Source organism: Nicotiana tabacum, chromosome 15 (assembly GCF_000715075.1).
Source record: "Nicotiana tabacum cultivar K326 chromosome 15, ASM71507v2, whole genome shotgun sequence".
NCBI lineage: Eukaryota > Viridiplantae > Streptophyta > Magnoliopsida > Solanales > Solanaceae > Nicotiana > Nicotiana tabacum.
The window spans coordinates 33,257,531-33,281,300 of NC_134094.1; the positions used below are offsets into that span (position 1 = coordinate 33,257,531).

The following is a 23,770-nucleotide window of genomic DNA, read 5'->3' on the forward strand; positions in this document are numbered from 1 at the left end:
AAGTGGGGTCTGGGGAGGATAGCGTGTATGCAGACCTTACCCCTACTCCGGAGGAGTAGAGATGTTGTTTTCGATAGACCCTCGGCACAAGAAGATTGAACGAGACTATGCAGCAGTAACAACAAAAGAAACCAGAAAAGATAACATCAATAACACAATAACCAAGAAATAGAGAGGAAAGCAATAACACTAAGCAGTAATAATGGCACAGTACTATAGACGCAATAGAGTAATAAACAAGAGCCACTAACATACTAAAACAAATCACTACCAGACTAGCTTCCTACAACCTAACCTACAACCCTAATGAAGTACTAAGGACACAACTGGAGCCACTAGCAGCGTAAAACACAACAAGCGTAAAACACAACATTAACAGACAAGCCTCCTATCTCCTAACCTAAAACCTTAATACTCGACCTCCACAACTTCCTATCAAGGGCCATGTCCTCAGAAATCTGCAGCCGCCCCATGTCCTGCCTGATCATCTCTCCCCAATACTTCTTAGGTCACCATCTACCTTTTCTCATACCCGTCAAGGCCAACCGTTCACACCTCCTTACCGGGGCATCCAAGCTTCTCCTCCGCACGTGCCTGAACCATCTAAGCCTAACTTCCCGCATCTTGTCTTCCATAGGAGCCACGCCAACCTTCACCCGGATATCTTCATTCCAAATCTTATCCAGCCTAGTGTGCCCGCACATCCATCTCAACATCCTCATTTCTGCAACTTTCATCTTCTGGATATGAGAATTCTTGACTGGCCAGCACTCTGCACCATACAACATGGCTGGTCTAACTATCGCTCTATAAAACTTGCCTTTAAGTTCCAGAGGCACCTTCTTGTCATGCAAGACGCCAGACGCTAATCTCCATTTCATCCACCCCACCCCTATACAGTGCGTGACATCCTCGTCAATCTCCCCATCCCCCTGGATAACCGACCCTAGGTAATTAAAGCTCCCTTTCTTGGGGATGACTTGAGAGGCAAGCCTCACGTCCATGTCTGTTTCTCATGACACGCCGCTGAACTTGCACTCTACGTATTCTGTCTTGGTCCTGCTCAACTTGAAACCTTTAGACTCAAGCTTTCGTCTCCAAACCTCCAACCTCTCGTTAACACCGCTTCGCGTCTCATCAATCAGAACTATATCATCAGCGAATAACATACACCATGGCACCTCCCCTTGAATATGGTGAGTCAGTGCGTCCATCGCCAGAGCAAATAAGAACGAGATGAGCGCAAATGCTTGGTGTAACCCCATAACAACCGGAAAATGCTCTGAATCGCCCTCCCACAGTCCTAATCCGAGTCTTAGCTCTCTCTTACATGTCCTTAATCACCCTAATATACGCTACCAGAACACGTTTCACCTCCGGGCATCTCCAAAAGGACCTCCCTAAGGACCTTGTCATATGTTTTTTCTAGGTCAATAAACACCATGTGCAAATCCTTCTTCCTATCCCTGTACAGTTCGACCAACCATTGACTAGTAGCTTTTTTATTGGATTTGAAATTGATTGACTGGTTTTTATTTGTATTCCATCCAGGAAAGAATGTTACTATTACCATTTGGTTAGTCAAACAATTTTTTCCTTGACTTGTAACTTTTGCATCCACGGGATACTTTCAATTAATGAGTTCCACTTACTTCATCCAAAAAAAGAATATTTTGACTACGAGATTTCAAAGTTTTTGAATACTTTAAACTTTTAAAAACTCTGATTTTGTAATATGTTTATATAGCTTCTAAATGTGTAAAATTTAATTCAAAAAGGTTTGAAGACATCATTGTTCCAATTTGTACATAAATTTAGGTGCCGTTTGGTTGGTGTTTTATGAGAGTTAATCTATGTATAAAAATCAGCATCATATAGTACATTGTTTGGTTGGTGTTTTAAGGAGAGGTAATCTTGGTATAAAATCCAGCATAGCATATGTAAGTTTGGTTAGCTTGTTTGCTTTCTTCTTTTCTTCATACAGAATGCCCACATAAGTTAATGAAAAAATTTATGTGTTATTTTATGCGGGATAGAATGTGGAATAAAACTACGGGTATTAAATAATACCTGGATTAAAACATTAAAATGACAACTAACCTTCGTAATAGTGAACAAACTTTTATTTTGCAAGTAAACAAATATTTTAAATTATCCACTATATATTAATTTGTAATTGATCAAACTAAATGTCTGACAAGAAAAAAATCCGACATTACAGTCTCTGCATAACTAATTCTTGCATAACAATCCCTGCATTGCTAATACCTGCTCTGCTAATTCCGGCATAACTTGATCTCTGTGTGTCATGTTCAGTTTTCCCTCTTTTTCATTACACTTTTGGCAAGTGTGTAGGAATCTTGGGAAGTTTGTTTTGTTAAGACTTTATGCCATGTTTTGGTTGAGAACAACTCTTCTCCTTTTTACCATTCTTTGTATCACTATGACTGACATGTATTCCTTCTTACTGTTCTCTGTCTTTTATTATTGGCATTCTATGTTTTGGCTAGGTCATTGGTGACTTCTTACTTAACTTTTCTGATGCAGACATTTATTGCCGACTATTTCTTTAGAACAAACATGCCCGAAGATTTTTCTTATGCAGACGTAGAGGTAATCATAACACCCCAATGACTTTCGTATATTCCCATTCTTTTTCATTGTCCTACTTGTGCAGTATATCATACAATGTATACAGTTCTGTCACCGATTTATGGGGAAATTTTCTGGAATTTAGAAACCATCATCACCCTACTAGATGTGGAGAAGGCAGAGAGGCAGGTGTCTGTGAGAAAATGCCTAGAGATCTATATATTTGCTAATAAATGTTAAGCCTGATAGAACCGTCTATTTTTACTGTTGTTTTTGGATAACCGAGAAATCCCTGATGACCAGTGGCGCACCGTTTGAAACTCAGTGGATAATGGACGCCCCTCTAGCCTTCTCCACTTAAATACCAGGCTTTTGTTGCAGGGTTTGAACTCGTGACATGTGCCTACTCCACATATCTCAAGCTGCATTCTTACTACTAGATCAAAGCCCCAGGCTTTATTGTGTTTCAAGTATTGTTTTTGCGTGTCAATATATCTTGTCAATCTTTATTTGCATCTCAGGTTAAGAATTTCCCCAATGTTTCACTAACTTTAGTTGGTTCTCATTTCCTGGCTGATCCTTTTTTGGGCATTAAGACTTTGTTTTGACTTACTTAGAAGAAGAATGTAAGTTAGTCCATATAGTAAGTGATTATATGGGGGATGAATGACCCAAACAAAAGGGCCATCATCAAAGTGGGAGTTAGAGAGTGGGGTGCTAACCTAGTTTGTTTTCAGGAGACAAAAATGGTAGTTTTGTCGGATGTGATTGTGAGGAGTGTCTGGGGAGGTAGTTGGGTAAAATATGACTGAGTCCCAGTAGTGGGAAGTGCCGAGGGCATTCTTCTAATGTGGGATGATAGAAGCTTGGAGGTAAAGGAGATTAAGAAGGGAGTTTTTTCTTTAGCAGCTCTTGTCAAAGATAGAATGAGTGGGGTGGAGTGGGGATTTGGGGGAGTGCACGGACCGGTAGGAGAAGGGTCCAAGGAGTCTTTCTGGGAGGAACTGGCCATTGTGATGGGGGAATGGGACATTCCATGGGTTCTAGGGGGAGACTTTAACACTATTAGATTCCCGGATGAGAGATTGGGGTGTAGTCTGATTTCGAGGGTCATGGAGGAGTTTTATGACTTCATCAATGATCACTTTCTCATTGACCTTTCTCGGTCAGGGGAAAGGTTTACTTGGGCTAGGGCGGAGGATTCCAACTCAAGGTCTAGACTTGATAGATTCCTGATATCGCCCTCATGGGATGAGCTGGTGCCAAATGTGCTGCAGATTCCTTTACCTAGGCTGACTTCAGATCATTTGCCTATTTTGCTAAATGGATGCAGAGAGGGGGGTGCGTGCTCCCTTCCGATTCGAGAACATGTGGTTGAAAGTGCCAGGATTCGGTGACAAAGTGATAGAATGGTGGACAAGCTACGGGGTATAAGGGACACCTTCATTCCGTCTTTCGAAGAAACTTAAATTGCTCAAGGGAGATATTATTAGGTGGAATAAGGAGGTTTTTTGGGAGGGTAGGGGTTAAAATGAGGGAGCTTATGCATGAATTGGAGAATTAGAAAGAGGGTAAGGGGCGAGAGAGTTAGATGAATCTGAGAAAGCGAGATTGGGGGAGGTTAAGAGGGAGATAGTCGAGTTAGCAATAGCTCAGGAGACTAGTTGGCGGCAAAAATCGAGGGCGCTTTGGTTAAATGAGGGAGATTCGAATACCAAGTTTTTCCGCAGGGTGGTAGTTGCAAATCGAAGGAGAAACTTCATAGAGTCCTTAGACTGCTAGGGGTGAGGATTGAGAGAGAGGAGGAGGTAAAAGGGGCGATAATGGGGTTTTATGAGAACTTATACAAAGAGGAAGTTAGTTGGAGGCCGACTTTGGGGAATGGAGTTTAACCACATAGGGGAGGGAGACAGTGAGTGGCTAGAAAGGGCTTTCGAGGAGGAGGAGGTGCACGAGGCTGTGTCGAGTTGTGCTGGTGAAAAGTCCCCCGGGCCTGATGGTTTCTCCTTGGCCTTCTTCCAGCTCTTTTGGGACACCATCAAGGGGGAGTTGATGGAAGCCATTGAATACTTCCATGTGAATGGTGTTTTCGAGAGAAGTATCAATACTTTTTTTATTACTATTGTGCCTAAGAAAGAAGGTGTATCTTGTATCAGAGACTACAAGCCTATTAGTCTCGTGGGGAGCATTTACAAGATTATTTCTAAAGTGCTTTCCAACAGACTTAAGAAGGTTCTTGACGTGACTGTTTCGTCCTCCCAGAATGCGTTTGTGGAAGGTAGGCAGATCATGGATGCTGCTTTGGTGGCAAATGAACTTGTAGACTCCAGAAGGAAAAATAGAGAACCCGAGTTACTATGCAAGTTGGACCTTGAGAAGGCTTTCGACCATGTCAATTGGGAGTTCCTGGACTTCATTATGATGCGGATGGGGTTTGGGGCAAGATGGAGGGGATGGATCAAGTTCTGCATTTCCTCAGTTAGATTCTCTGTCCTGGTTAATGGTAGCCCGTGTGGTTTCTTTGGCAGCTCCAGGGGTCTCAGGCAAGGAGATCCCCTATCCCCCATGCTATTCATTCTAGTGATGGATGCTTTGAGTAAAATGATGGATCGTGCGGCCGGCGGAGGCTTCTTGAGAGGATTCTCAGCTCCGATCGGGGTGCTCAGTACCCGAAGAGTCTCTCATTTGCTTTTTGCGGATGACACCCTGGTTTTCTGTGATGCCGATATGGATCAGTTGACCTATCTGAAGCAGGTCCTACAGTGGTTTCAGATAGTATCAGGACTCAAAATCAACCTCGGCAAGTGTGAGATTTTTCCGGTGGGTGAGGTTGCTAATATTGATGCTTTGTCTTATGTTCTTAGATGTAAGGTGGGCTCCCTTCCCACTACTTACCTGGGCCTCTCATTGGGCGCTTCGCATAAGGATACTACGGTTTGGAATCCCGTGATCGAAAGGGTTGAAAAAAGATTAGCAGGCTGGCAGAAACAGTATTTGTCAAAATGCGGTAAGGAAGTGCTTATTAAAAGCACTTTATCGAGTATGCCTACCTATTACTTGTCCCTGTTGCAAGCTCCGGTGAGCATCACAGAAAAACTGGAGCGGTTTCAAAGGAAATTTCTTTGGGATGCGGCGGATGGAACTAGAAAGTTTCATCTAGTGAATTGGCAGACAGTCACTTCCCCAAAGAAGTGGGGTGGACTTGGAGTAAAAGATCTTAGGGTATTCAACAGAGCTTTATTGGGGAAGTGGCTATGGAGATTCGGGATAGAAGAGCATACTCTATGGAGGGAGGTCATAGTAGAAAAGTACGATTCTACGGGAGGGGGTTGGAGGACCAAGGCAATCATTTCGGGTGTGGCATGTGGAGGAGAATCATGAAGAATTAGGAAGCATTCAGTGGCAACATCACTTACAGGGTGGGAGATGGAAGGAGAATCAGCTTTTGGAATCATAGATGGTGTGGAGAGGGTATTCTGAGGGTCTCCTTCCCCCACGTCTTCATAGTTTCAAACCAGAAGGAATTGATGGTCTAATAGATTCGTAAGGAGCATGAAGGGGGTAGTATGAGACCTCTCATTTAGAAGGAACATGCAAGATTGGGAGATTGCGGAGCTCCAAGATTTGTTGACATTGCTATATGGGCAAGACAGGCCCCAGCCATCTTGTGATTCTTGGAGATGGGGTTTGCGTGGCGATGGTTTGTTCACCGTAAAGTCCTTTTACCAGAGTATGTTGGTGAGAGAGGAGGCTACTTTTCCATACTCCTCGATTTGGATTCCTAGGGTGCCGACGAAGGTGTGCTTTATTGCATGGCTAGCGGCGAGGGGAGTGATCTTGACTGCTGAAAATCTTCGAAAGAGAGGAATTACACTTGGTAGTTGGTGCTACATGTGTAAAAGCTCAGGGGAAGAAGTTGATCATCTTTTGTTGCATTGCCTTATGTCCTCGGCTTTGTGGAGGGCAATCCTGAATCTTTTTGGTGTTCAATGGGTGATGCCAAGCACTGTAAAAGAAATGTTATATAGCTGGGCCGGTTTCCGTAGAAGAAGAAAGCAAAAGGCGTGGAAGTTCGCCCCGTTAGCTCTCATGTGGATAGTTTGGGGGAGAGAAATAGGAGAGTTTTTGAGGGGATTGAGTCTCCTTTTTCACATCTTAGGAGTAGTCTTTTATCTTTGATCGCTTTTTGGTATAGAAGATTGGGTGTCTTTTGTAGAGAATCATGTTCTGCTGTAAATTCTCTACTTTTTGGTATACTTCGTGTATACGGGAGTTCTCTCCCCTTTTGATTAATATAATTTATCTTATAAAAAAAAAGTAAGTGATTATAAGGATAGCTTTTCATTTGTTTTGTCCTTATGTTCATATTGTGTCAGACAGCACACGACCAATTTCCAACGATTGGTTTCCCTTGTTATTATTTCCTTATTTAAGAGGATTGAAGTCTTGTGCTTCTCTTGTGTTACCTTACCCTCTTTCCATTTACTTTCATTTCTTTTTTGTGCTATTTTATTTCTTTTGTTTTCTTGGGAGACAGAAGTAGCCACAGGTTAGCCCTTTTTGGTTGGGTTTGTTTTTTTTCTTTTTTGGTTGGCTGCTGACAAAATAAGTAACTAAATTTTCTTGCTTATGTTGGTATCCTGCTGGTCAACAGAGTTGTCCTCAAATGTGGACATCTAGAGATTGGACCTCTTTAATCAACAATTACACCTCAATCCCAAGCAAGTTGGTGTCAGTTATATGAATCTGCACTGTCTATATAACTTCATTGAAGCTTCTCTCAGCCCAATATTATACAAAATAAAAATAAAAATTAAATAAAAAAGAACTAAGTTCTTTATTTTTCTACTGGTATATAAAATCTCTACGGTTATATCAACAACAACAACAAATCCAGTGTAATCCCATAAATGGGGTCTGGGGAGGGTAGTGTGTACACAGACCTTAACCCTACCTAAAAGATAGAGAGGCTGTTTCCGATAGACCCTCAGCTCAAGGAACAGTGGAGATAAGATAAAGCAACCAAGTAGCAAACAATGTAACTACAATGTAATATGATAACGAGCACGAAGGACACATCATGTAATAATCTCTATGGTTATATCACAAATTTGAATTTCTTGTTAGACTTGCAATACATCATTTTGTTTTTAATTTCCATTTCCCTTCATCCTAATATTTAGAGTGTAATACAGTAAGCAAAATGTTTGAATAGATGGTTTTATTTTATTTTGTTATTACTTTTGCTTTTGATGAATTGATATTGAGCTATGCAGAGAAGTTTCAAGAAGAAAGTCACTAATGTGAAAAATACAGTAGTTGAAAGGATGCCACTTCTGATTCTAATAATTATAAAGTTGCTACAGCTTATACTGGTTTGATCATTACAGGGAGAATCTTTTGTCACTTTAGGCAGTAGGTCAAGGTTTTCTGAAAGGACTAAAATTTGATCATGTCATTTTTTTAGGAGGAAATATTGAAAGCTCATGACATAACTTTGCTAATTTTACCTTATTATGTCCATAATGCAGGTGGAAGTGAAGATTGATAACTCTTTCCAGAATAACGACATCATCGACTTCATTATTGAAGCTTCACTCTATGACAGCGGAAATTGGCTAAGCTGCTCTGACCATATTGATTTGCTTTCTGCTAGCATTGCTCATCTAGAGTTAGCTCTGTCTTCTGATCCTTGTTTGGGATTTAAAGGCTACATGCTTGTGGGGAAGGTGCAAGCACCTAAACTTTGGTCTGCAGAGCAAGTAAGTGATTTTTCTCAACTTTAAATCCAAAACATGATAATGTTTTACAATGTTGTTTTCCTTGTTTGTTATTTCATATTGGGCATATATTTTTCTAAATGCAATTATTGAACTCATCAGATGCTGCACCCAAAACTCATTTGATGTAGTCTTCTGGATTAGCACTATTACTATGTTCCATTACATATTAGTAGCACTAGTTCAATGTTAATCATTCATTGTAATCTGGTAGTCGGCTTTTTCTCCTGCACACCCTTGCAGGTAAGCTTAAAGTGCAATGAATCTTTATCCTGTATGCTTTATCATGAAATTCGGCTTCCATATTCTGAATGACCCTGTCATATATTGAATTCCGAAGCTTTAGTTAAGATTTGCATGATTTATTTCCAGCTATAACTAGGAAATGATGGAAAACTTTTGATACCCCGTGTATAAACTTCACTCTTTCTTAGGCCCCCTTAGCAAAATTGGTTTTAAGTACACCATGATATTGAATGCACAGCCTTCTCCATGATTTTATCAATCTCACATTTGAAAATTAACATTGTATTAGGAAATCAGCTTTGGCGTGTTGCTTAGGCAGGACAAGACTTGGCTTGTAGTTGCAGAAATTGACCCTATAATCATCTCTTTCTAGGGATTGAGCTCAGTCTTTCAATTTATCAGGACTGAATTTCAGATGGTCATCTCTGACCTCAAATAGATTTAATTTACTCTAACGCTCTCGTTGCAACTTTGAAGAATGCCTTATCCATTTCATTTATCTGTTCAGCCAAATCTCTACACTCTTGTTGTCACCCTAAAAGATGCATCAGGGAACTTGGTTGACTGTGAATCATGCCAAGTTGGTATGAGAAAAATATCAAAAGCCCCAAAACAACTGCTAGTAAATGGGCGTCCAGTAGTAATAAGAGGGGTGAACAGGCATGAGCACCATCCACGTCTTGGAAAGACAAACTTGGAGTCCTGCATGGTCAAGGTATGTTTGTTGGTTCCTTTTTCTTTTTTCTTTTTGTTTAAACTTTATGGATTTCTCTTCACTTTAAAATTGCAGGCATGCTTATAGGTTATCATTTTAAAATCATCCTGTTTTCTGTTGAAGACACATCATATATCCTGTTACTTCTTGTAGGATTTGGTTTTGATGAAACAAAACAATATTAATGCTGTTAGGAACAGCCATTATCCTCAGCATCAACGTTGGTATGAGTTGTGTGATCTGTTTGGCATGTACATGATCGATGAGGCCAATATCGAGACACACGGTTTTTTTGATTATCCAAATTATAAGCATCCTACACAGGAATCTTGTTGGGCTGCTTCCATGATGGATCGTGTGGTTGCCATGGTTGAAAGGGACAAAAATCATGCCTCTATTGTAATATGGTCCATAGGGAATGAGGCAAGCTATGGACCAAATCATGCAGCACTTTCTGGTATATACCTTTCCATATTTTCACTGTCCATTTTCTGTTTTGAGAACTCTTTGTTCTTCAAAAAGTAAAGTGCTAATAAGCTTTCCAAGGGTTGTAAGGACACTGTTTCTTGTGCATATATGTGTGACCACAACTTCAAAAGCAGATGGTACTCACTCTTCAGTTTTCCCCATTTGAGCTGTAGGAGAATTAATGTCTCTTACTTGTAGAGGAACAGTAGTTTAGCCACAAAGTCATCCCTGAAGGGACCACTTTTAATATACTTCGCTAACATTCCTACGGCATGTTTGATATATTGGTTGCACCCATAATTGCTAGGTAGATTTGGTTATAGTTTATTGATCAGAACAGTACAAATATCTGAATGACTAAGGTTACTGGCTGACGTTTGTAAATACCCCTTAGAGAACCAAGTCAGGAGGATGCTCAATTGAAGAAAGTAAATATCAAGGATCAGAGGCTAAGTGCATAATATATTTTATTATCCTGCATGTGATATTTGTGTTATAGTGGATTGTCTAGGTGGTCAAAAGACATTAACACTCTTGTTTCATGATGTGTCAAGTTATAAAAAAACTAGCTTTTGTATCCGGCTATGAAAGCCTTGTAAGTAACCCCCCCTCCTTAGTTGGTCATGTTCACCAACCAAGTTAGAGACTCTTTCCAGGTTGGGTACGAGAAAAAGATGCGTCAAGACCAGTGCACTATGAAGGTGGTGGAGCGAGGACATCTTCAACAGATATTGTATGCCCCATGTATGCACGTGTGTCCAAAATAGTTGAAATAGCAAAAGATCCAACTGAACAACGGCCTTTGATATTGTGCGAGTATGGTCTTCCATTATCCATATCTTTTTCTCGGTCAATTTCACTGCTCTCTAATTTTTAAAAGTATGCAATTAATTTACTTTGCATATTCTTGGTGTAAAACTGTTCAGATATTCGCATGCAATGGGAAACAGCAATGGGAATCTCCATAAATACTGGGAAGCAATAGATAGTACCTTTGGTCTGCAAGGAGGCTTTATATGGGATTGGGCTGATCAGGTTTGTTCATGATTTAGGATTGGTCCTGTAATTATGGACATATTTTAACAATACTAGTTTCTACGAACGTGCGTTGCACTTAATAAAGGCCCGTAATAATTTAATTAGTCAATTATTTATATGAAATAACAACAAATTTAAATGTCGAAAAATATTAATACATTAGTATATACAAAAATTCAAAATGACTGGACATATTTAAAATGATATCCTTCATTTTCTAGAGGCGAAAGTTGAATTCGGGGATAAACATATGTTTGGAAGCACATTAACTCATCAAAATTTCTACATGTATGATGTTATGTCAAAGCCTCTACATATCATCCTTGTATCATTACATAAGTCATTTGACGGATCTAAGTTTCTCAGTAGCATGATGAGTGTAAATTTTTCATCAAGACCAATTTGTATGCAATGGAAGTTGAATTTTAACTTTGTCTAGATACATACAAGACACTAACAAACATAAGAAATGATGAACTTGACAAAGTACATGTGTGGTGAAAGGCTATTTGGTGTTAAAGTATTGAAGTATTCTTCCTGATATTAATTGTTGATATTAGTCCATGTAAACATGCCTTGCACGTTATTCCCAGTCAATCTCAATCATCACAAAGAAATATAAGGTAATATCATTTGTAATTACATTACATTTATTTTATAAGGTAAAAATATGTTACTATAGTATAAGATTCTATCCAACATTATAGATCGAGCGAGTATATATATTTAATAATTTATTTTAAAAAAATTAAGTTGATCACAAAAAGCAAGATATAATATTTTTTAAATATCTAGTCCTCCCATCTCTATCTAGTTTTTTCTGATCTCATGGTAGTTTTTTCACAATGAAATTTTATACTTAGTACAAATAGGTTTACTATTTTATTTTCTTTCAATATAAAGTTTTATATCTATCAACTTGCAAAAGATAATTAATCAATTTTATGATGGCTATTTTTGTTCTTCTCATCCTTCTTTTCGTGTGTGTTTTGTTCAATCGCTTCGGCTACTATCTAAGAAAGTGAGAAGGACAAGATTATAAAAGAATGCTCTATTAGTGAATTATGTTGCCTTTTCTAAAGATATTTGAAAATATGATCTAAATGCACTCTATTATTTTCTCCTTCATCTTGTGTTATATCCACACGTGTGACTGAAAAAAAGAAAAAGAAGTTACACACGGAAGCTAGAAATTCGAAGACCTACATTACTAGCCGTAGAAGCATAAGTCTCAAAAGAACTTGAGTCATTTATCTTCATGTCTATGGTGCTAGTTCCCATTAAATTGCCGACTGCAGGCTTTAATTTGGCTATGCTTTTCATTCTACCACATGTATCGTAATTGATAGTTTCCTTGGATTATATATTGGAGATTTGGAGGCTCCATATCAGACCTTCCGTTTCGTATTTTTTCTTGAATATTCCATGATCCATATGAAAAGAATTCTTTTTCTGTGATCTAGTTCTTGAAACACATAAGATAAAGTAAAAAAGATTAAGTACTTCTTAGCTGCTTATTATCAGCCTTGATAACATGATAAACAATAAGAAAACCAAAAAGATTTTATTGGGTAAGCGTGGCTCGACAGCTGTGAGAGATTAATGTCACTAAGAAAGATTAATCATTCTCGGCGCTTAACTGGTGTTGGCTGCCCAAGGCCCTCTTGGATTAATTACATATATTGTCTCTTTAGCAAGTCTATTTTCTTTTCTTAATTTCTTCTTAATCAACTTGGTGAAGTATCCCATAATTCTATGATAGTAATACTAACCTGCAAGAAAAAGAATTGATAAAGTAAAAAGATTAAGTACTTAAAAAGATTAAGTACTTCTTAGCTGCTTATTATCAGCCTTGATAACATGATAAACAATAAGAAAACCAAAAAGATTTTATTGGTAAGCGTGGCTCGACAGCTGTGAGATTAATGTCACTAAGAAAGATTAATCAATCTCGGCGCTTAACTGGTGTTGGCTGCCCAAGGCCCTCTTGGATTAATTACATATATTGTCTCTTTAGCAAGTCTATTTTCTTTTCTTAATTTCTTCTTAATCAACTTGGTGAAGTATCCCATAATTCTATGATAGTAATACTAACCTGCAAGAAAAAGAATGTAGGACTATCCAAAATAAAAAAAAAATTCAAAGTTACCTTAAGAAAAAATGTTCTAAAGCCAGCTTTCTCATTTCATAAAAATTCATTACCTTTTTCACTTCACTTATGTTAGCATATAGTTCTAAAATCTCAAAATAGTTCATTCAACAACGAGCAGTCAATTGATTCAGTGTCAGTGAATAGCAATTAATATTTGGTCCTGGTTAGAGTCTGCTGAAACAAAGCAAGATCTAGACAATATCCCTTGGATACTCTTTTCTTTGGTTCCTTCAATCTCTTACTAAACTAACTTCTGTTACCTTAGGAAAAATAAACATATGAGAGGCTTATGCAATAAACTGAGGAGCTAGTTTCTGCCAAAGCCGAGAGGCATCCCAGGCTTTCAGTAGGTTTTTTTTGTAGATATAAAAAGATTAAATTGATTTCAAATCCTTAATCATTTCAAAGCCCTAAATATTAGGAAAACAATCAATTGACTATTTGTCCAGTGTAAAATTTATTTTTAAGGCTGTTTTAGTCACTTGACATTGTATTCATGCTTTTATAATAATATAGATAGACTACCTGGAGGAGTTAATGTACTCACTCAAATAATTTGCATTGCCGTTGTTTCCTCAACATCTTTCACAGTTTCTTGGTTTCCAAAACATTATCGTTACTCTGTTTTTATAGCTTCAATCTGTTCCTTTGAGTTAAGTGCAAATGTATGTTTATTGACCTAAGACATTTCAGATATGTAAACTCCATGTAAGATAGATTCCTATCAAGATAGATAGTTGAATGTAAATTCAAATACTACGACTAATGCCTGCTCTAATTAGTTGAAATAGAACTTAGTGGGTGTCTCTCTAGTCTACGTGTATATTGCAAAAAGCAGAATTGGTTCATATAATACTTAAATCCTGTTCCTTATCAAAAAAAAAAAAATACTTAAATCCTGTTTAGAAAGCACAAGATTTTTTATCTGGATCTAGCATTCCGTGCTGTAAGGCATGTCGTTGCTATTCGCAACATTGTCACACGGAGATGGGAGAACCAAACTAAAACCATTTGGCCGCATAATTGTTGTGTGACATTTTGAAGCCTACGCAGTTACTGAAAGCTTCAACTCCTGCACGGAAAGTAGTAGTCATATAGATGTTATATCTTTCGTTATTTTAGTTGTGCTTCCTTTTTAACTGAACACTATAATTTGGCACTTTCAATAGGGATTATTGAAGGAGGGTCCACGTGGAAAAATGCACTGGGCATATGGAGGTGATTTTGGGGACACTCCTAATGATTTAAACTTTTGCCTAAATGGTATTGTATGGCCTGATCGAAGTCCTCATCCTGCATTACATGGTGAGGCGACAGTTCTCTTGTTCAATAATTTGTTTTTTCCCTTGTCTTACAAAAAGTTTTGTAAGACTAATAGACAATAAGTCACTTTAACTAACCCTCTTTTCAAAAAGTGTAGGGTATGAAAATATGGAACATTAAGCAATGTTGAATAAGTAATTTGTTGTTTTAATTGTGTATTCTCTTGCGTACTTTTGGGGTTAAAGCTTTTAATATGTTGGGAGTCTTGCAAGTTTTTCCCGTTGTGTCTGGAAATTTATGGGGAGGGGGAAGGAGGGAACAATTGGGACTATGCACAAAGCATGTACAATTATGCCCGAGCATGTTTTCTGCGTTGGATGATGTAACCTGAATTTCACAAAAGTACCGGTGCTTGCTAAACTTGAACATGTCTAACTGTAACATTTTTGCTGTCAGAGGTTAAGTTTCTTTACCAGCCAATCAAGGTCTCAGTTAAAGAAGGCATTGTTAAGGTAATCTTGTATACCACTTAAATTTTCTGTTCACTTACATCAATATCTTTTACATGATAAATAGTCTTTTCTGTTCAGATAACAAACATGCATTTCTTTGATACTACACAAGCATTGGAGTTTAACTGGGTACTTCATGGCGATGGGTGTGAACTTGGGTCCGGGATCCTCCCTCTACTTGTCATAGAACCCCAGAGAAGCCATGAAACAAAATGGGAATCTGGCCCATGGTTTTCTGCATGGACTTCATCTACTGCAACAGAAATTTATTTAACAATTACAGCAAAGCTTTTGCACTCTACTCGGTGGGCTAATAATGGTCACCTCATTTCTTCCACACAAGTTCTGTTGCCTAACCGAAGGAGAGTTGTCCCTCGTGTACGTCGCTCTTAATTTACATTTCTTATTGTGTCTGGTAGTCTTTTTTGTTTTCTCAGACATCACTGACAATTTTACTGTTATTTTCTTAGATCATTAAAAGCACCGATGCGACTTTACTTGGTGAAGTTCTTGATGACATGATAAAGGTTGGCCAGAACAACTGGTGGGAGTTGAAATTTAACAAACGAACTGGTGGTATAGAGGGCTGGAAGGTAATTACTTTGCCCTTCAATAAATTGAGCATTGGTACAATATTGTATCGAAGGCTATATGATTTTAGTTATTTAAAGAAATGGACCTTGAGCCTAACTCCCAAAGGCTAGCTTATCAAGTGAGGGCTGTACATGACCATATGTGGAAATAACCCATTCCCCAAAATGATTGCAGGTTAAAGGAGTTTCAGTAATGAATAAAGGCATCTATCCATGCTTTTGGAGAGCACCGACAGATAATGACAAAGGGGGAGGGCCTCTGAGTTACTTATCTAGGTGGAAGGCTGCTAATCTTGACAAGGTAATCTTTGTGAACAAAAGTTGCTCCATTGAAAGTATGAACAGTCACAAAGTGAAAATATCAGCTACTTATCATGGCATAGCAAAAGCAGAGGAGCAAACTCCTTCAAATGCAGCAACTTCCAGTGTTCTCTTTGAGGTTGACATGACGTATTTGATATATGGTTCAGGAGATGTTGTGCTAGAGTGCAATGTAAAGCCCTGTCCTGATCTTCCACCTTTGCCACGTGTCGGGGTTGAATTTCAGTTGGATTCAACTATAGACCAGGTTAAATGGTATGGAAGGGGGCCATTTGAATGTTACCCAGACCGGAAATCTGCTGCTCATTTAAGTATGTATGAGCAAACCGTTGGCGAAATGCACGTGCCATATGTTGTTCCAGGGGAATGCTCAGGCAGAGCAGATATTAGATGGGTGACGTTTGAAAACAAAGATGGAGAGGGACTTTATGCTTCCATGCATGGAGACTCTCCAACCATGCAAATGAATGCAAGCTACTACAGCACCGCTGAGCTCGAGAGAACTACACATAATGAGGACCTCAGGAAAAGTGAAAACATCGAGGTACTTCATTTCTTGACTTATGCACGCTTTGTTGCATTCCAACTCTAACTTTCTTGTACACTTCATCTGAGCTTTCACTGGCTATTTTTGCCTCTTAAACAATTTACTTGAGGCTTTTGGTTTACTAGTCGAGGAGCAAAACCAACTTTTTGGACCATTTCGGAGAATGAGCATCTTTCTCTTTGGTCTCTGACACAAGAATTACAATATCCATCAATTGGATTCAAGGGTCAGAACAGTACTAACTATATAAGCAGAGTTAACCTTGCCTCTTTTGGTGAAGGATGCATTTGGAATTAAGTTGTGCATTAATAGGACGATGTATCGGTAATCATAATGAAGGAAAAAGAAAAAAAGACGAAATGTATTTGTTTCCCTAGAGTGCCTGGGAGAGCGATGGGGTGGACGCTAGCTCCCTTAGCTTGTTGTGGCTACTTATCCTTTTACAACCTATTGTTTCAAAGGCTCCATTTGGCATTTCGAACAATGTTTCCCTTCATTTTTTTGATTGGATGTTTGATTGTCTTATATTTTTGAACGTGTGTTTCTAGAAGAAAATATTTAACATCAATATCTTATGTCCTATAAGGGTGTTAACATTTGTATTAGAACTCTCATTACCCCATGTTACTCTCTCACCTAACAACACACTCCATGCTGCACCCTCCACCCTCGCTACTATACATGCCATTCACTTGTATATCCAATCAACAATGATTCAAGTATTTTTATTTATGAAAAACATTTTGCTGCCGTATCAGATAGAATCTAGATATTATTTAATAGGATTTTGACATTGATTTTCTGCATCTCAGGTGCATCTTGACCATCGGCACATGGGTCTGGGAGGAGACGATAGCTGGTCCCCTTGTGTTCATGATGAATACCTTATTCCTGCCGTGCCATACTCTTTTTCCATAAGGTTTTTCCCAAAAACTGCAGCAACCACCGGATCTGATATCTATAAGTCCCAATTTTCGGAGGAGTGATTGTTTTTAACTTCTGTAGAATCCTTTACATTGTTCACTTTTAGCACATGGAATTCTTCAAATTTGGAACTTTGACTTGATAAAGCATGTCGCTGAAGTGAAAGCCGCTTTAGGTGCAAATACCTTTACTTGAAGAACAGATTTGTTGTAAGTTGAATCTTCTTTCCTCAAGTAAACTTCACTTTTTTGCTTTCTCTTCAATTGATAGTGTATTAAAGTAGGGTGATAGACTCGGGTGAGGACAATGGGAGGTGACTCGGATCACTTCCCAGTAGTGATGGGGTTGCACCAGGGATCGACTCTTAGCCCGTTCTTACTTGCTCTGGCGATGGATGTGCTGACGCGGCACATTCAAGGGGAGGTGCTATGGTGCATGTTATTTGCCGATGACATTGCTAATTGATGAGACGAGAAGCGGGGTTAACACGAAGCTGGAGGTTTGGAGACAGACCCTACAACCTAAAGGTTTCAAGTTGAGCAGGACCAAAACGGAATACTTGGAGTGTAAGTTCAGTGACGAGACTCATGAAGCGGATGTGGATGTGAAGCTTGATATGCAAGTGATCCTGAGGAGGGGTAGTTTCAAGTATCTCGGGTCTATAATCCAAGGTAACGGGGAGATTGATGATGAGGTCTCCCACCGTATCGGTGCGGGATGGATGAAATGGAGGCTCAAGGTACCACCAAGACTTGAGGGTAAGTTCTACAGAGTGTTGGCTAGACCTACTATGTTGTATGGGGCTGAGTGTTGGCCAGTCAATAACTCCTATGTTCAGAGGATGAAAGTAACAGAAATGAGGATGCGGAGATGGATGTGTGGGCATACTAGGAGAGATAAGAATAGGAACGAAGTTATTCGGGACAAAGTGGGAGTGGCCCCCGTGAAGGACAAGATGCGGGAGTTGAGGCTGAGATGGTTCGAGCATGTGCAGAGGAGGAGTACAGATGCTCCTGTTAAGAGGTGTGAGAAGCTGGCCATGGCGCGACTGAGAAGGGGTAGAGGTAGGCCGAAGAAGTATTGAGGAGAGGTGATTAGGCAGCACATGACACTACTTCAGCTCACTGAGGACATGACCCATGATAGAAGGGTGTGAAGGTTGAGGATTAGGGTAGTAGGCTAGTAGGTAGTCGAGATTCCCCGTTCTTTTTTAGTAGTATTAGTAGCTCTCTTGTTTTTTTTTTCCGTATTCTTTGCTCTAGTATTTTCTTATTCTTTCGTTCACTTCGTGTATCGTATTTTTCAGTTTGTTACTATTTGATGCTACTTTTTCTTTTACTTGTTGTTGTTGTCGTCTTTTTTCCATTTTCCTTATCGTCCTTTGTCCCCCTATTCTTTCTTTCTTCTTCGTCTTCTTCCTCTCTCTCTCTCTCTTCACCTTTTCTTGAGTCGATAGTCTATCAGAAACAGCCTCTACCTTGCCAGGTAGGGGTAAGGTATGCGTATACACTACCCTCCCTAGATCTCTCTTGTGAAATTATACTGGGTATGTTGTTGATAGTGTATTAAAGTACATTCCTACAGAGTACTGTACTTGTGAAACTGCAGCAAATGTCACTATATCTAGTATTGATTCACAAATTTTTAAATTATTCCGGAGCTATATTCAGAAAAAGAAAAATAAATCGCACTTTACTAAGATTGTCATCTACTCGTTATTCCAATTTTCAGAATCGGATTTCGATCCCGATATCAAAAAGTCAACTCCCCGGTCAAATTTTCAAATTTAAATTTTCTATTTTCGTCATTTCAAGCCTTATTTAACTACGGACCTAAAAATAAATATCCGGTCACATTCCTAGGTCCGAAATCCCCATACAGAGGCCCACTTAGCCCGGGACCATTAGTTCGTGGGTCCGGTCCCATTTTTGTGCGGTCCGTGATGGGCAGTCCGCGGCCGCACTCACTTTTGTGCGGTCCGCGCTGCCCTGTTCTGAGAAGCAGTGTCTTTCTTTTCAACTGTAATTCAGCGTCTTATTATCCTACCAATAGAGAAATCCAGTAACTACTCTATAAGGAGCGAAAAAGAGGCTGAATACATAGGCAGCCTCTCAAATCTGTCAAATTTTTTTATTTAAACATTTTGAACTAAGGGATTAGCCTATGAACACCGCTCAATCGAAATCTCTCCTAATAGACGCACATTACTTATATGATAGTGTGTGCGCGACACTAAAAATGAGTGCGTGAAGTCATTATTAATACGCAAATAAATAATAATAATAAAATATACTACTATATCAATATGCTATGTTAGTATTGTCCCTATTTTTTTATTTCCCTTAAATGCTCCTCATAACACATTAACAATACTTTAATGAGGGGTTATTTTGCCTTTCCATTGGAAAAATATCTTTTCCTTTATTTTCTTTCGTCAGTTCTCCATTGGCTAACTCTCTCTCCGACCTTTTTTATTCTTTCTCTTCTCTTCATCCCTACAATTGACCCAAAAAAAAAAAATATCTTTATGCCATTGCTAACTGATATTTTTCTTGAAGCCATTTCTCTGCCATTGCTAGGGATAGAAAAACTTTTGCAAACATAAATGGATTTTTCTGCCCTGAAAATTGAAATTTTATGTTAAACACATTTCAGGTTGGGTAAACAAAATTGGGGAAAGGACCGATATACCCTACTATTAAAACTTAATAACAAACCATACCCCTAAAACCCCTAATTACCGTCGGTACCCCCCAAAATCTTTCCACCTGATACCTGTCTTTCCCCCAATGCGATATACGCGTGATTTTGTGCGAACTTATCGCTGCCTATGGATTATATAAATTGCTAACCCAAATAAAAACTAAGAATTTTCTTACTGTCTGCGCGTTTGTTGGTGAGCAGAGGAATTTGGGAGAAAATTTAGGGAAAATTGAAGCTCTGACAAATTTGGGAGAAAATTTTGAGGAAAATTGACGCTCTAACAAATTTCAGATTAAATATTTTGATTCAAAGCTGAAATATAATAATGGTCGAAATACCTACGTTGCTACATCATGGTGGGTATTGGTCTGATGATAAAATCGATTTTGAAGTTGAGGGAATGTTAATCAAATTGAATTGGAATTTCAATGATTTTCAGTTCGAGATTGCAAAGTATCTTTTATACGACTACAATTAATATCAAGTATACTGTTAAAGATGGTTATCCACCATTAACAGTAAGCAGTGATATGTCTTTGAAGATGTATATTAAGTTGGAAGAGACAAATTCGGATGTGATAGTTTTTCCCCTGTGTCTTACATTCAAGGAGAATAATACATATGTGAGCTGCTCGACTATAAGGTCAGTTGCAACACCAAGGATAACAATACAAAGCATATGGAACTCAATGAAGCTGTTGATATGTTGACAACAGAGAAATCAGAGAGTGATAAGAATATGGAACTCAATGATATGAATATAATTACAAATGCTTTACACAAAAAGGTTGAAGTGGGTCAGTTATTCAAAGATAAAGAGGCCATACGGTAATGTGATGAAATACCACACAATCAAGAACAATTTCCAATGAGTTTAGCAACACCTGATTCTGTCACTAAAGATACTAGCTAATAATGTGATCTGCTTTGCTTGATGTAGTTTTCGTTGTCTTAGTTTCACCAAGTTAGGTTTACTGTTTATTGTTAACTTTCAGAGTTGTGATAATATACCATATTTTAATTGGCATATGTTAGAAACTAACACCATACCTATATAAATGACAGGTACTTCATTGATTGTGTATATCAGAATTGTTCTTGGGGTTTTAAAGCATCAAGACTAAACAAGTCTCATGTTTTCAAAGTTAGAAGCTTCAACAAACTTCACACGTGCCCAATTGATGAAAAGTTTGATACACGCCAGAATACTTCAATAGTTATGGCGAACTTGGTAAAACACAAGTATACTGACCCAAAAGAAGTATACACTGCTGGAGACATACAATGTAACATGTTGAATGATTATGACGTCACAATGAACTACAAACAAGCGTGGAGAACAAAAGAAAAGACTCTTGACCTATTGAGAGGAAACTCAAGTAGTTCACATGGGAAGTTGACGAAATATCTTTATATGTTGGAGGTAACAAATCCCGGGTCTGTTACCAAGCTACACAACTCGGAAGATGGATGCTTCATGTATATATTTGTGGCACTTCATGCAATAATTAAAGGATGACAATATTATTGGTTTATTCTAGTAGTTGATGGGACTTTCTTGAAAGCATCATAGAGAGGAACCTTAATCACATCTTCCACGCAAGATGTATCAGGTAAGTATAGATCATCAAATATTATACTGTTTATAAAGTTATTTTTTCTTAAATCGATGATATACTTTTAATAATTGAAATTTTTTTATACATGTAAAATTCTTCCTTTTACTTATTCAGTGGTTGATTCAGAAAACGATGCATCCTGAGAATAATTCTTCACAATTCAGGGATATATATATGGCCTTAGGGGGACGGCATGTGCATAGTGTCAGATAGGCGTGAGAGTATCACAAAGGCAGCTTCTACCATCTATCTAGAGGCACCCCATTGTTTCTGTATTTTCCACCTCTGGAACAACATTAAGGCGAAATTCAAGAAGAGTCATAACCAACTTGCGCAAATATTCTTCAAAATGGCCAAAGCATACACATTTGACGAGTTCAGTTACCAAATAGAGATTGAAACAATTGATAAGAGGGTGTGGGAATATCTATTTGATGTTGGATACGACAAACGGTCAAGAGCACATTCAAAAGTTAACACAACAACAATAATGACATCTAGCATAGCTGAATCCATGAATTCAGCAAATAAGTCTGCAAGATATCTCCTAGTAACTCCGTTGCTAGATTTCATGACAAATTTGGTTAAGGAATGGAACTACAATAACAAAAAGATCGCAAGAAAAATATTTATAAAGCTGGGACAGAAGTATGAAGATATGCTGGAAGAAAACTTTATTTCTGCACGAAAGATGACGATATAATTGTTTATGACCATACTTATTAGATGCATTTTAGTTTGTATGATATTACGCTAGAACAATTTATGGCATAATTTTTACATAGCAGTAATAAATCTGTTTTAATAATGTAGGTAAAGCTAGCCATTGAATAATTTAGTGTATACAGTATATATGATGGAGGCAGCAGATATGTTGTCTGTATGGAGGAAAGAAAGTGTAGTTGCAGAAGATTTCAATTGGATGAACTTCCATGTCCGTATTTTTTGGCAATTATTAAGAAATTCAATATGGATCCATATCAATACTGCTCAATATACTACCAGCCGAAACTACATAGAAGATTCGTACAGAAATCTCAGTATGAGATTCTACCACCCAAGGGGAAGATCAAACAAGAAAGGTCACAGAAATCGAGATACAAAGAGTCGCATGAGAAAAAAATCCAAGAGATCAAAAGTTACATGTGAAATATGTGGACAACAGGGTCACAATTGTAAAACGTGCAAGAATCCTCCAAAGAGCACTTAACATACATTAATATCTTAGAAATTTGCATAGTATCAAATTATTTCATTGGATTATTGTAATATTTAATCACATATAGATTTCTGGAATAAAGTTCAAGAAATATATTGGATCTATCTCAACTTCCTTTCTTTCATTTCAGTTAATGAGATGAGGTGCTAATATATCCAATTGTTTTACTATGGAGTACCATTATTCCAAATAATCCTGCTATACTACAATATATACCATCATTATTGCTATTCCCCATACGGTTGGTATGCCACTATTCTTGGTATACTCTATAGAATACCACATTTATTGGAATTACCAGGGATCCTAGTATCCTCTGTAGTATACGACCTTTATACCATTATTCCCAATCTTGGTATACTACAGAGTATACTAAGATTACTGGTATTCTCAATAGTGTTAGTATACTGTATACCATGGTTACTAGTATTCCCCCATAATATTGGTATACTACTATTCTTCGTATACCATGGTTACTTGTATTCCTATTACAGTTGGTATACCACAAAGTATACAGTAATACCGCGATTATTGGTATTATGTTGGTATCATAATGTTGGTATACCACCTTTACAAGTAATGATAGTATTCTACAAAGTATACCGTGGTTACTGGTATTTCCATAGTTTCGGTATACTACTATAGTAGGTATACTACAAAGTATGCCATGGTTACTTGTGTTTCCATTATAGTATACCATAGTTAGTGGAATTCCCCCATAATGTTGGTATACTACTATTCTTCGTATACCATGATTACTGGTATCCCTTTATTATTAGTATACTACAAAGTATACCACTAATATTACAATTATTAGGGTCTTGGTATACTCTATAGTATACCAGGTTGTTGCCATTGTTAGGGGTCTTGGTATACTATGGAGTATACAAAAAAAAAATATAGAAACTGTCACACTCAAGGGAGGATCTATGTATATGATTCGGGGTGGTACGCCACCCGTAAGTTTCAGCGAAAACTCTATGTATATATGTAAATATGTATAAGAAATAGTATATATATTTAAAGTTCCACCCGTAGAACAAAAGTCGCCAAGGTGAAAGTGGCAAAGGTCCATCTT

At 38.1% G+C, this 23,770-nt stretch overlaps 2 protein-coding genes across 4 annotated transcripts in view; both read left to right on the plus strand.

Annotated features, from left to right (window-relative positions):
- The window catches only part of LOC107805179 (uncharacterized), a 46,255-nt gene extending 28,841 nt beyond the window's left edge, over positions 1-17,414 (plus strand). For all 3 annotated transcript variants that reach the window (XM_016629172.2, XM_016629173.2, XM_075230739.1), the window contains exons 7-18: positions 2,548-2,613; positions 8,124-8,354; positions 9,127-9,333; positions 9,487-9,790; positions 10,458-10,617; positions 10,728-10,836; positions 14,161-14,296; positions 14,711-14,766; positions 14,845-15,144; positions 15,237-15,359; positions 15,535-16,224; positions 17,040-17,414. In XM_016629172.2, the coding sequence (XP_016484658.1) occupies positions 2,548-2,613; positions 8,124-8,354; positions 9,127-9,333; positions 9,487-9,790; positions 10,458-10,617; positions 10,728-10,836; positions 14,161-14,296; positions 14,711-14,766; positions 14,845-15,144; positions 15,237-15,359; positions 15,535-16,224; positions 17,040-17,213 (2,556 nt within the window). In that variant the 3' untranslated portion in view covers positions 17,214-17,414. The remainder of the gene's footprint in view (positions 1-2,547; positions 2,614-8,123; positions 8,355-9,126; positions 9,334-9,486; positions 9,791-10,457; positions 10,618-10,727; positions 10,837-14,160; positions 14,297-14,710; positions 14,767-14,844; positions 15,145-15,236; positions 15,360-15,534; positions 16,225-17,039) is intronic.
- Positions 17,415-21,822: 4,408 nt separating this feature from the next.
- LOC142169575 (uncharacterized) lies at positions 21,823-22,176 on the plus strand. Its single transcript, XM_075231453.1, has one exon. It carries the CDS (start codon positions 21,823-21,825, stop codon positions 22,174-22,176), a length of 354 nt encoding a protein of 117 aa, XP_075087554.1.
- Positions 22,177-23,770: the final 1,594 nt, after the last annotated feature.